The following is a 12380-nucleotide window of genomic DNA, read 5'->3' as shown; positions in this document are numbered from 1 at the left end:
GACACTAAGCTTGATACGGCGAATAGAGCAATAATATTCACGAGCGATTGAGCAAACAAAGTGACACTTGACTTAAATATGTCACTGACAATAGTCCATGACTTGGAGCATTCATGCCATTTGTAAGATACAATACTGTATGCCTGAAATGCTAGATTGTGAATTCCCGGGATCTGCCGCTGTACATTGCACAGCCACTGGCACTACTAAGAAGCAATGCCCGGTAATCCGAAAGGCCCCTTGTGGTTATAAAAATTCAGAACACAATAGAGGGTAAATCTGGTAGACACTTGCGGCCAATTGGACTCAGGAATTCCACAGGCATCGGCACGGACATGCGCTCTTCGTCCGATATGCGACAAGTGCATAAAAGGAAAATTTTTAAAATATGGCAGAGTCCGATAGGTACAATACAGAGTCAATAGAACCAATAGCCATATTCAGGTGAGAGGACGAAGCAATTTCTAGGGACGTCCCGCCGGGAGTTTCCAGGAAGAGTCGAGACTCGGGAAGCAACGCAAAGGATGAGCTAAATGTGCAAAGGCAGTATCTAGAGCGATATTAGGCCACAAATGGTTGAGCTGTCCATGCTGCTGGCCAGATCTGATCGTAGACCTCCGCTAACATAGATAGTGGCCCACGATAGTATGTAAGTCCCAGAGGGTTTATACCGTAAGGAGTCTCTCTATCTCCACCGTATTTGAATAAACAGGGAGAACATGCTGCATTACGTCCATGGGTATACGAAATGGATGAAGAAATCTATTAAGCAGGGACGGCAAGGATGCTCCGTTCGATCAACCGCGTACCGGTCCTCTAAGACAGATATCACCGGGTGATAAAATCTTTGCAGAAAAATAAGCAGCTTTCTAAAAGTGACGTAGGTAGGTCACAGCTTAAACTTAGCCAAGCCATGTTGGTAGGGTTGAAGGCTCGACCGTCTGCCAGAAGTCTGTACAACGATCTCTACCGAAGGAATAGAAAAAGAAAGAAAAGCCTGAAACAGCCCCTATGTGTAAATTAGGAAAATCGGGGAAGGGAAATATTTCGCATCTCAAGTGAGATGCACGTGGAGCTAGAACCAGATGGCTGCCGTAAATTTTGACGGAGGAAGCCGAGCAGGACCGTGGACTCGATGGGATGTCGTCGATGCGGAGCGCCTGTGATTGGACAACTCGTCTTCTTCAGGGGAAACTTCCGTCATTGGCCAAGCCAAGCCACGCTGGCCCCACCTATTTCAGCCCTACTGACCATGGCAAGCCAGGGATAAGTGCCCAGTGCAGGGGGGCATTCAGGAGACGGATTTCGCGTCCACCGGTTGATGTCTAGAAAACTACAATTCACTCCCGTCAAGATTTCCAGTGTGCCACCAAAAATTTTTCAATTTCCCGTTCCGATCTCCAACCTCGCAATGGGACCATCTGCTAGTCATTTTCACCAGTGATCAATACCCGAATCTGACTGGGTGAACCGATGTACGTTAGGTTAAGCCTCGCCTTAGTTGTTATATCGATTTTGCTGGATGCCACAACTTCCAATGCTAGTGAAGCTAGCGTTTGTCACCGCTTCCAACCTCAATAGTCATCATCGACAGCTCTTGGAAATACGATGGACTGCAATGTTGAGAGAGGTAACCTCTATGTGGGATGTATTAAAGGAGGTGCAAGCCCAACTTAGCGCGATAGGTGCCGAGCTTCGGCTTATGTAGCGGTGAAGATATTATTTAAAAAAAAAGGAAAAGTTATCGGCACTATGCTTCTGATGTGAACCTGTGAAAAATATCCCGACGCTCGTCACGAATGCTATAAGAAATCGTAGAGGGCTACTGTCGAACGATGGTCTTTGCAGCCGTGCGATGCCACCGGCTAGAGTAAGGCCTCGACAATTGGATTCAGCGAGAATGCAATTCGTAAGATTGGTATTTGCAATAATGCAAATATATCTCCGTACAATACGGCATTTCACTAACGGCTGTTGCGAGCAAACAATGTTAGGAGTCATTCGCACCCCAAATCCCATGAATCTGATTTTCATGCTCCAAATAGAGCACAAGAGCCGTTTATTCGCCGGTGGGAATAAGTGCCTTACCGGGGGTAAAGAAGCAGGGAATTATAACTGCCACACTCGAAGAGAGTTGTCCATTTGGTGGCATTCAGGACGGTCCGGAGTAGGGCAATTTAGACCCCTATTTTCGTCAGAATATTCAGGGTATCTTTTTTGGCCCGAGCAAGTAGCCAACACACTTCCCATCGGGTGGAAAACCGCACTTGACACCGGGTCTACAGATTCGCTGTTAGTCTCGGTAAGTTTACAAGATTCATGCGAGCAGGTTTACCGTCGTGAATCCTCTTCTCCCAAGTCGGTTGTACTTCCCCTCCAACAACGGTCGGAGATTCCCACATCCGGATATATCCATCTGTACCGCCGGCCCAAATCTCATGGCTCCCATCAGCACCACTGCTGACAACGTCAATGTTTAGTCGCTGATTTGTCATTGCCTGCCTGCCCTTCAACCAGCCAACCAGCTGGCCAGTAACTCTAATATCATATATCAACATTCCATCGCTTTTCCTTTCTGCCACATATAGATATCTGCCACAAGGACTCCACAAAACTTGAGTAACGCCCTTCCCTCCAACTCGGCGTTCTGCTTCCGTCCCTGCCACACTGAACGTGGCAATAGTATCACCGCTGCCATGGGACGCATAAAGTCCAATATGTCTTGTAAATGTACCGGCTGCAACGATCCCGTCTCCCGAAGGGTTTTCGGCGAGAGTAGATATAATTCCTTTCATCCCAATCCCGCCACCCACCATTTTATTCCGCTTGCTGGGAATTGTGGGCATCCTGGAGACTGGACCATCTTTCCCAGGACGTGATACATCAAATAAGCAAATTAAACTATCGGAGCCCGTCAGAAAGTGCGTCCCAGTCAGAGTCGCTGGATAAAGAATGCTGTGGGGGGTAATAAAGGCCTCTGTTGTAGGCGAAATCAAGCTGTACGACGCGATCAACCCTGGGTATAGTGCCGAGGTTAATCGAATGGGGTGATCTCGAACTGAAGATAGTAGTATTGCTGCTGAGGTGTCCTGAAGCGAAAAAAAAGGATAAATGGACAGTGAGTAGACTGGTTCTTTGGAGCACAGTGTATAATAAGGAGTGATCGAATGTGGCACTTCCTTCTCCTCGAGTAGATCAGGAGGCCTACCTAGTTAGCATTCCCAGTTATCATAAATACATCGATCCCACATACAATACAAATGTTCTAATGTGGTTATCGGCGGAATTCGTCACAATGGTCGTACCGTCAGCAGTCCTACCCTATAACTTAGCCAACTAGAATCCGCGTTCGTACAAACAGCCGAGCCATACCAATCCGCGCTCTTAAAGTAATTGGAGGGAGTGCCTCGCGTCACCCTATGCTCCGGACTCCCAGCCAAAGATTGGCCCGGTAATAAATTCTGGTCAGAAGGGACTGGGGTGTCCCCCGGGACGTTCGTGGATGCAACACATTTCAAATTCCAGGCTTCAGGGCCTTGTTCCACCATTTTCAGTGAATTGACGAGAATATTCCTTAATTGAAGTCGATTTAGCCTCCGACAGCCCGGGACGCTATCCTTATGAATAGAGTGCCATGCACAACTTCTCGAGAGAGTTGATTTTCAATGGAAGCAAATTTCCAGGACGCATTTCTTGTTCATCGAAACCGTGGGGTAACCAGCAACGGACTTGCCCGAAATATGGCTTTTTCACATCAACCTCCTATAGCAATTTCCGTATTTCAAGAAATCCACTGCCTGATCTTGCAATTATTCTCCATCTCCCCTTCAAGTTCCTCCCCGCCAGTTGGATATGAAGCTTCACATTGGAGGTGAATGGACTAAAGGCTTCTTGCCCAATCAAATATGCACACTAGTCCAATACAAGCATAGCCTAAACTCAATCATCTGTGTCCAAAAGCTATACCAAGCCGCCATTCCATATATGGTCTAGCGAGTTTGGGCTTGGCATAAGAGCTCATCTCTCACATCGAAACTGACAAGCCGCAATCGTTTTGTTTATATTCTCAGCGAAGCTACACTCCGTACGCAATTCCCCCGCGACATTCTCTGCGTACGGTAAGCGCACAAGCCCTTCTCGTATTTAATCCTTTGCTTATATTTTGTACCCTTTCCTTGTCATGTTTGGTGCGCGCACTTCAGCCCCGGCCGCCGGTGGCCTGACGGTTAATACCTCAACCGCGAATGCTTTATTGTAAGTGCATTTGTTTTAAATTATCTCACACTTTTTACAATTAGCTATAATGTGCTCTACTCTTTGCTCGGGTATCATTCTATTAATTTAGCTATCCCCAACGTTAGAGGTAGCCGTCAAACAATGGAATACCACGTTCGTGATTCGCAAAAGAATACTGGTTGATACTAACAAGGCTTTTTGTAGTGGAAGCAAGCCAAATCCAACTCCAACGCCCTCTGCGGCCCCTACACAAGCTGGCGGGCTATTCGGTAATTTAGGATCGACACTAGCCACTACAGGTGCCGGCGGAACTCCATTTGGGGGCCTGGGCTCTACACCGGCTGCCGCTTCTACCCCAGGAGGTGGATTATTTAGCACCCAAGGAACCACAAGCACGCCTGCGACGAGCGCTGGAGGATTATTTGGCGGCGCTGGATCATCTACAACTACCCCGGCGGCGCAACCGCAGACAGGAAACCTATTCAGTGGATTAGGAGCTTCATCGAATACACTTGGAACTGGGATAGCACAACTTCAGCAGTCGGGAGGATTGTTTGCTGGGGTTGGAGCCCAGCAAAAACCTGCAACAGGATCTCTATTTGGCCCAATTGCCACTACATCTCAGCCTCAAAGTAAACCGACTTTTGGTTTGGGAGCGGCTTCAACGGTTGGCGGGGGATTACTGTAAGTTTCAGGCAAGCTCTTGCGCCGTGTAGCTAATTTGCCTATCTTTTGGTCTAGAGGCGCATCCACTAGTCAGCCGCAGCAACAGCAACAAGGGCCCACTCTATCCCTTTTTGCGAATCAAAATTCTTCCGCAAAACAGGATCAGAAGTCCGCCGGATCGACCGTCGTGCAAGGGGTTAAAATCGATGTTTCAAATCTTCTTCCAACTACCAAGTTCGAAAGCTGCTCTGACGAGTTGAAGAAGGAAATTGAAGCTATCGACACGTATATCCTTAACCAGATGCATATGTGCAATGAAGTCTCTGATCTTCTGCCAACAATATCTGCCCAAGGATCATTAATCCCGAACGATGTTGAATTTGTACAAGGCAAGCTCGATGCTCTCCAGGAAGCCCTCGCGAACGACGCGAATGGAATTGATCAGGCGCGCAATCTTGTTAAGGAGGATGCCGCAAATGCTAAACTTGCATTCCGCTCAATCGACACCTTGCTCTTGCCTCTGCAATATCAGCCACCCCCAGGTGAGAGGTGGTGGTCTTCGACACAACAACCGCAATCGATGTCAAAGCACTCTTTACGTACAGCCTTCGGGACTCGGCGCGCTACCCTCGCTCTTCCTGAAGACACCGAAGCAGACTCTATCCAAGACGGCCCCAATAACTTGGTGGACTACTTTTCGAAGCGAGGGGACGAAATGAACTCCGTGCTTGAAGAATATCGAAGGAATTTAAAAGAGATCGAAGATCACCTCCATGGTGTCGAGCTCTCGGTTCAGAGGCAAGTGAATGAACTTACGTCCTTCAGGGGCAAAAACGGCGCTCCGCACAAGCCTGCCTCCCAAGTCAGTCAACTTGCGTCTACACTAGGGGATGTTGAAACCGCAATTCTTGGAGTTGCTGGTAGGTTAGGTGGCGTCAAGGAGGAAGTCCAGGAGATTATGCTTGGCCCGCTGGGCGTGCATGGTGGTAAAGCTCCTAATGGGCTGTGATTCTTAGCGTTTTAAATCCACGCGCTTTACGAGCGAGCGCTGTGTCAATAAAATCATGGGTGTTAGCTACGGGGAAAAGGCTATGTATGGAGTTCCGGTGCATGGTGGAACTTGGAGATCTTTTTTCGTACATTTTCCCTTCTTCTTTTTCGATTTCCCCTACACTACCCGTCCAGCAGTTAAGAATATCATATCCCTTTCATGACATATGGTCTCAATATATCCCTCTCTCGTGTGTTAATATCGTTTAGCAAGAACCCCTCCTGTTCCACATTTCATTTCTATACCGCGAGAATGGGCCAGGGACCGCCATCTCCGGTCATTCATACTTCCGAAAGATATCCCATGGATGGCGTTGCACTTGATTGCTTACGGCCCAATTCTCTGCTGCGGGGGCTTCCTTTCCTGCCGTGTCACGTGTTTGGTCTGGCCTTCCGGAGGACACATCGACCGTCCTCCTCCCCTCGATCTCTGGTGCTACCGTCAAGTCACCCTATACAGCCAGGATACACAATGACAGAGCCCCAGATGCCATCGATGCTTGACTATGCGAGGTTCCATGGCATTGCCCGCAATCACCGGGCAATAGACCCCCTTGCTTTTATTTCCCCACCTCTGCCATCGGGATTGAGCGGATCTCTGAAAGATACCAAAGGATGTCCGGTATTAAGTTTAGATCAGTTACGGGAGCCAGTTTACCAAAAGCAAAAGGAAAAGCTAAATATCAGCAAAGCAGGTGCTTTATTTCTAAAATCGGCCATTAGACCAAGCTCTTCAGATTTCAAGCGTTCTCTAGACTGGGATAACCTCCTCCCCGATCCTCGTCAGATAGAAAATATCAAGCAAAATCCTCCCCTCTTACGAACAGATCATGAAAATGATATGCACGTCTTTCGCGACATGCTGTCCCTGGACAGAATGGAGGTGGATCTGCCATTGGAGAAAATCGACGATGAGCACGATGAAGGGCTAAGATTTCCAAGTTATGTTCGTGAACTACCAAATCAAATCCATGATTATATCGCGAATGAGAAACTCGATTGTACACGAGAGGTATTGCTTTTCATGAAAGAGATTAGAACTGGTGCTCCGGTTCGCGGCTCTGATCACACCCAAAGCGAACCGAGGTTTATCAAGGTCAATATCCATCTTCCTAGCGGTCTTGACTCAGCTTCTAGTGACATAAAGAAACAGAAAACAGATTTAGAGCCCGTTACGCCCCCTCTCCTGCCAAGAGATTCCACACCTAATCATTTTAATCCTTCGTCTGCGAGTATGGAAATGGAGCTACTTTCCAGGCCTATAACGCCAGTGATGCCCGAACACACACAAGTCGAGAGAGCACTCGCTATAGATGTGGATGTATTTGTTGGAGAATCATCGGGGTTGCATCGCAGCAGCCAGAATCCGCTAGAGAATTTCCTTGAGGGTAAAAGTGACCAGGACGACTCACCTCTAGTAAATCTACTTTCCCCAAGGAAGAGGATGCTAGATGAGTCCTTTAAGGTCGAGGGCCCCCTCACACCACCATGTTCCATAAAAAGGCGCCGTGCGGAGGAAGAAGGGATGCAGTTGACGGAAATCGTCCAAATGATGCCAATTCTCGAGATCTGTCTTCCAAATGAAGGCGAGATCCTGGGATTGGATGACGTTCTTAAAACCTCCGCGCTTTGTAAAGAGAATATTGAACTGAAACTGGATAAAGAACGAATCCGTGGAATCAACGCAGATACTCGAATCGAAATCCCAAAGATAGTGAATCTGCCCCCTCGCCCTCCTTGGTTGTTAATGGATCCAGCCTGTTGTCAGCAAGACATGATGACAAAACTGCACAAAACCCATGACATGACCAGTCACAGTCAATTATCAGAAAGAGATGAGTGGGATCTTCAGTGGAACCCATTTCCAATGGGTATTTCCCGGATGGCTGTCGAAGAGACAATTGAAGGTCACATAGAGCTCTCCGACTTTCTTGGGCCTCTTGAAGGTGAGGGGAATGGCAGTTGTGAATCCCCAAAATGGCCTTTTCCGCACGGCACATGGCTGGGGGATGATCTTGATGACTATATTCTTGAACCAAGCACTACCATTGAGAGGGATGCGTTATCATTGCATCCCATTAGTGATTTGGTGGTAAGCCCGAATTCGGCTGGGTTGTCGGGCAAAAAGCAAATCGCTTCTTCACATTTCATCCAACACCGTCATGTTACAGGAGATGAAAAGCTTCACAGTCTTATCGATTCGAAAAGTTCTCTCCTTTCGTCCAATTTTTCTACCACGACTCAACTATCGAATTTCATTAATATTCGAGGGAAAACAAAACAAACTAAGCCATCGTCATCTCCATATTTTACCAAAGACGCCGCCAATGTTCTTGAAGCTAGGGAAAATGATAAACCAGATACAAGTGTACTTGTTAGCCATCTGACTTTGCCAGCACCTGAAATTGCCGAACCGCCATTTCCACTTAGTTTCGTCATTTCAAGCGCATTGCTGCGCACGCATAGATCAGTGGTGCAAGTTCTCGAATCTCTTCCTTCCCCTAAAACGCTGATTTTTCGGGATTACCATGCGATGGCGCTCCTATCGGCAAAATTAACGAAAGGAAAGCACGAAAACGCGACTTCATTCAGTTCAGAAACGTCACTGCAGACTCTAAGGCCAGCAAACTGCTACGACGACGATGCGGATATCATCATATCCCCAACGACAGCCATCCTGCTCACAAAATCCCAAGAAACAACCCAACTGCATCTTCCAGGCCACTCACCACTTCGTTCTGGACTTGGAAATATTCTCTCCTCCCCACTTCGGGAACGAATCTTCCGTGTTTGCTCAAGGTATGAGCGACTGTATGTGTTGATAGGCCATGCATTGAATGTAGCACCAACGGGTGAAGAAGCCATCGATGCCATTCGCGCCCTGGAATCATTTTGTTCTTCCCTTGCGCAGTCCTGCAATGTAGTACCGCTTGTGGTACCTGCTGCCGTGGAACATTTGACACAATGGATTATAAATCTCGCGAAGAAGCATGCCATGCCAGTACCCTGGAGCGGGGCGCGTCCAAGCTTGGATGGGCATGCTCATGCAAAGATTCCCTCGGAAGATGCAACTGTATGGGAAATCTTCTTATATAATGCCGGTCTAAACTTGTTCGCTGCACAAGCTGTGCTCACATGGCCCGTCACTTCACTTGCTAAGTTTGAGGAGGATGCTCCTCCCGCGGATATTGCAGCATCTCCTTGTGCTACTCTATCAAGATTTGTCGGTCTGCCCCCTGAGGAAAGAAAACGCATTTACGCACCTCTAATTGGCGAAAGGATTGTATCCAATATCAGCAATCAATTAGACGGTGAATGGTGACCATGGGGGTTGTTGCAAAGACCAGAACCCGCCCAGGAATTCCGGTCACTGCAAAAGGCTCGGAAGATATTCATTCCTCGTTATCACTACGATTCGACTATGAAGATATGATATAGCGCTATATCTATATCCTCAACGGAGGTCCATTTCATCACAATTTGTTCCCATATTGACCAAATTTCCAGACACATCATACATGATCGTTCAACCATCAAAAGGCATAGTTTCAATCAAACATCCACATCGACATCCCATAAATAGGAGGAGTTTCTCAGCGCTATCAATTCTTCGCAGGATTGCAAACGCCACTCAAACTCTTATTTTTCTCGAATTCGAGCTTTGTGTCTCGCGTTTCGAAGGCACAACTTCGCTCCGGGACGTATGCTTGATAACTAATGGAGATGACCGTTGGAATCTTCACCTTTCGTCACCTCATCGCAGTCTGGAGGTATCGGCTGAAGAGTCAGGCAGCGTCTCTTTTGAAGGCCAAAGGATCTCTTTGCCGGAGAGCCTTCCGTCCCTGATGGATGGTTATGACCCGCTCGAGAAATTGAGCTAAGCCGTTCCTGACGTTTGGATACAGCATCCACTTCAGCATTAGGCTCTAATCTTGGTGGGCGTTGTGGTGGAGGCTCGCGAGGATTCCCCCAAACAGGCGGCACTGTTGGATTTTGGCGCGTATCAAGCTGTGAAATGGAATAAGCTCCTTGAATTTTTGAAAAGGCGACTAGGTTTCTCTACCTCGTCTCGGACCACTACTCTGGTGGGAGGATGTTCATGGATGAAGGGAGAAAAACGCGGGACAAAGGCGTCATCGGGCTTGGTAGGTGTAGCCAAATGGCTACCCGCGACCATGTCAATAATGGTCAAGCCAATGGCCCATAGTACGGTGAATCGAGGAAGCATTTTCGCCTGGCTTGAGTGGTGCTTGGTAGAGGCAATGTAGCTGCTTTCCTAGGAATGGGTAAATGTGGGAACTCAGAGAACGCAATGGCTCTGGCAGTCGAAGAAGTTTATAAGATATAAGCGGTAAAACCGGACAATGGAAATGATTGAGAGTGACAAAGCGTACAGAGTGATTCTTGTGCCGTTCTCAGCTCGATTCCTAAAGGTAGCTATTAATACTCTTTCGAGAGCTCGACGACACAGCATGCAAGCATGCATATGTGGAGGCCAAAGACAGCGACTGGAGCACGATCGGGGTGATACAACTGTCAAGCCGCACAAAGAAAGCTTCTCTCATGTTGTTGGTTGTTTGAGGACATACTTAACACCAAGAACCTCCGTAGCAAGTCGGGATCCCTCTATTTTTCGATTCTCGCGACTGGGTAGAGACCCATGCTCAAATGATAGCACCTGGGATCCTGTTCCGTGTTGGTCCCGACCTGCTAGATTTTAGTGTGCTGTAGATGAGCCGCAACCTTGAAGATAGAATGGCAAACGTTGATCCCGATCGCTTGTCGAATTCGGAGTTTCTTATTTCTCATATCACTCATGAGCTGGGACTTGCCTAGTGGTGTGCGAGCATTGACCGGAAATAAATAAAAGGGCATGGTAACCTGAGCGGAAAGATGCATATCGCGGATGGATATACTCCACACTCCGTACGGCGCACATGATGCATGTATTCATTCTCGACGCAGGCCACCATACTCAAGCTTTGACTGAGATGTTACAAGTACTGAAAGCTGTTTCTCACATGAAGTTGTGGCTACGTAGCACAAAGCTTTGCATGGCAGTCGGGTTAATATCGTTATGGCCGGGGTGTTTCTTTGTCCACACCTTTTCTTTTGCCTGCATTGAGATATTCGTCGAGCCTCCAAATATGGATATATTAGAAGCACTCGGTAATTAACGTAGCGGTTTGAAACCCGAAACAAAGGATGATCAGCTAAAAGAGGAGAGATGTGCTTAAGATTGCTTTTCCAAACACCAAATATCTTTTTGTATCTGACGAAAGAGATTCGAAAAAGGCTGATTGAAAACGGGATCTCAATTCGGCATCGAACCTCCTGCGAGAAACGCCTGACTTGACAATTCCCAGAATGAACCTCCAGTACTCCTAAATGCTGTTTGATCTCATCCACATTTCCACATCTGAGCTCTATGACTGAATCTCATTCCATACCTTCGCTCTTTGATCGTTTGTTTTCCCCGCTCAAAATATTATTACATAATGTACAGGTTGAAATCGCTAGATAACACGAGGAACCAACGGGAATTTGGCCTGGGAGGCCATGGGTTACGTAGAGCTCAAAGCTTGCGACACGCTTACTCTTTGATCTTGGCCAAAAGTCTAGTCGCAATGTAAGCATTGAGAAATCATCCTCATCCAGCAAATCAGAAGGACTTACTCATGGTCGCGGAACAATGTGAACTCTTCGTCGCCGACCTTCACGGGGCTTCCACCGTACTACAAGCAAACCAATTAGTCCATGCGAGCATTCCCGACGGATCTATCGTGCGATACTGGATAGGACGGTCACGGACTAGACCAAACTCGGGTATAACATACCTGGGGAATCAAAACTTTGTCGCCAGCAGCAACGCTCATAGTAATTCTATTTCCCTGCTTGTCAATGGCACCGGGACCGACGGCCAAAACACGGGCTTCGTTGAGTTCCTTGACGGAGCTCTCGGGAAGGAAGATGCCGGAAGCGGTCTTAGTCTCAGCCTTTATCCTCTGGACAAGGACACGGTCCAAGAGAGGCATAAGGTTCTTGATGTTGCGAAGAGCCTATTATGATTACGGCGTGAGTTAGAATGGGCTCTTTGACTGGAAGAGAACGAGCTCAATGGGACCGACTCACCATTGTAATATTTGAAAATTGACAGAGAAACGGCAAACAGGTTGTCTGACAAGGGTAGATTGCTGTGGTGAGATCAATTGAAAGGGAATTCGTGAAATCAAGTGTTGACTGAAGCTGGAGGAAGAGCTTCCTCTTTTTCTGCTGAGAAATTTCCAGAAATACTGCCAAGCCCCGTCCGTCCGGACCACGCCAAACACGGTTTAGCCAGCTCTCCCCGGGTTCCTTGTTTAGTCATCAACAGCCTAAGGCCGAGAAGAAAACTCCAGCTCCGCGTAGAAGACAGTAAATACGCTCAG

General features: G+C 47.6%; 5 protein-coding genes across 5 annotated transcripts; 2 read left to right on the top strand and 3 right to left on the bottom strand.

Moving 5' to 3' along the window:
* Window positions 1-2109: 2109 nt before the first annotated feature.
* CIMG_09668 (uncharacterized protein) lies at window positions 2110-3858 on the bottom strand (the record flags this gene model as incomplete). Its single annotated transcript, XM_001240046.2, has 4 exons — window positions 3373-3858; window positions 3254-3316; window positions 2336-3204; window positions 2110-2279 (listed from the first exon to the last, which is right to left on the bottom strand). Exons 1-4 carry the CDS (start codon window positions 3546-3548, stop codon window positions 2110-2112), a joined length of 1278 nt encoding a protein of 425 aa, XP_001240047.1. The 5' UTR covers window positions 3549-3858.
* Window positions 3859-4180: 322 nt separating this feature from the next.
* CIMG_09669 (nucleoporin NUP49/NSP49) lies at window positions 4181-5911 on the top strand (the record flags this gene model as incomplete). The annotated part of the gene is made up of 3 exons (XM_001240047.1): window positions 4181-4254; window positions 4441-4920; window positions 4978-5911. The coding sequence occupies 3 exons, from the start codon at window positions 4181-4183 to the stop codon at window positions 5909-5911; spliced, it is 1488 nt and encodes a 495-aa protein (XP_001240048.1).
* A 513-nt stretch (window positions 5912-6424) lies between these two features.
* CIMG_09670 (uncharacterized protein) lies at window positions 6425-9274 on the top strand (the record flags this gene model as incomplete). Its single annotated transcript, XM_001240048.1, has 1 exon — window positions 6425-9274. The coding sequence occupies one exon, from the start codon at window positions 6425-6427 to the stop codon at window positions 9272-9274; it is 2850 nt and encodes a 949-aa protein (XP_001240049.1).
* On the bottom strand, window positions 8911-10180 carry CIMG_12399 (chaperonin GroES; the record flags this gene model as incomplete). The annotated part of the gene is made up of 2 exons (XM_012358758.1): window positions 8911-9960; window positions 10016-10180. The coding sequence occupies 2 exons, from the start codon at window positions 10178-10180 to the stop codon at window positions 9667-9669; spliced, it is 459 nt and encodes a 152-aa protein (XP_012214181.1). The 3' UTR covers window positions 8911-9666.
* An 868-nt stretch (window positions 10181-11048) lies between these two features.
* Window positions 11049-12186, bottom strand: CIMG_12400 (chaperonin GroS). The gene is made up of 4 exons (XM_012358759.1): window positions 12085-12186; window positions 11790-12011; window positions 11629-11687; window positions 11049-11570 (listed from the first exon to the last, which is right to left on the bottom strand). Exons 1-4 carry the CDS (start codon window positions 12085-12087, stop codon window positions 11546-11548), a joined length of 309 nt encoding a protein of 102 aa, XP_012214182.1. The 5' UTR covers window positions 12088-12186; the 3' UTR covers window positions 11049-11545.
* Window positions 12187-12380: the final 194 nt, after the last annotated feature.

The sequence above is a fragment of the Coccidioides immitis genome, assembly GCF_000149335.2.
Source record: "Coccidioides immitis RS genomic scaffold supercont3.2, whole genome shotgun sequence".
Classification (NCBI taxonomy): Eukaryota; Fungi; Ascomycota; class Eurotiomycetes; order Onygenales; family Onygenaceae; genus Coccidioides; species Coccidioides immitis.
Note: the sequence above shows the minus strand (reverse complement) of the source record. Positions and strands in the feature narration are given on the sequence as shown.

Coding starts and splice junctions, on each gene's coding strand:
- CIMG_12400 (XM_012358759.1), bottom strand. Junction 11,688..11,789: donor ACAAAGTTTTGATTCCCCAG/GTATGTTATACC, acceptor GTTTGCTTGTAG/TACGGTGGAAGCCCCGTGAA. Junction 11,571..11,628: donor ACATTGTTCCGCGACCATGA/GTAAGTCCTTCT, acceptor CATTGCGACTAG/ACTTTTGGCCAAGATCAAAG.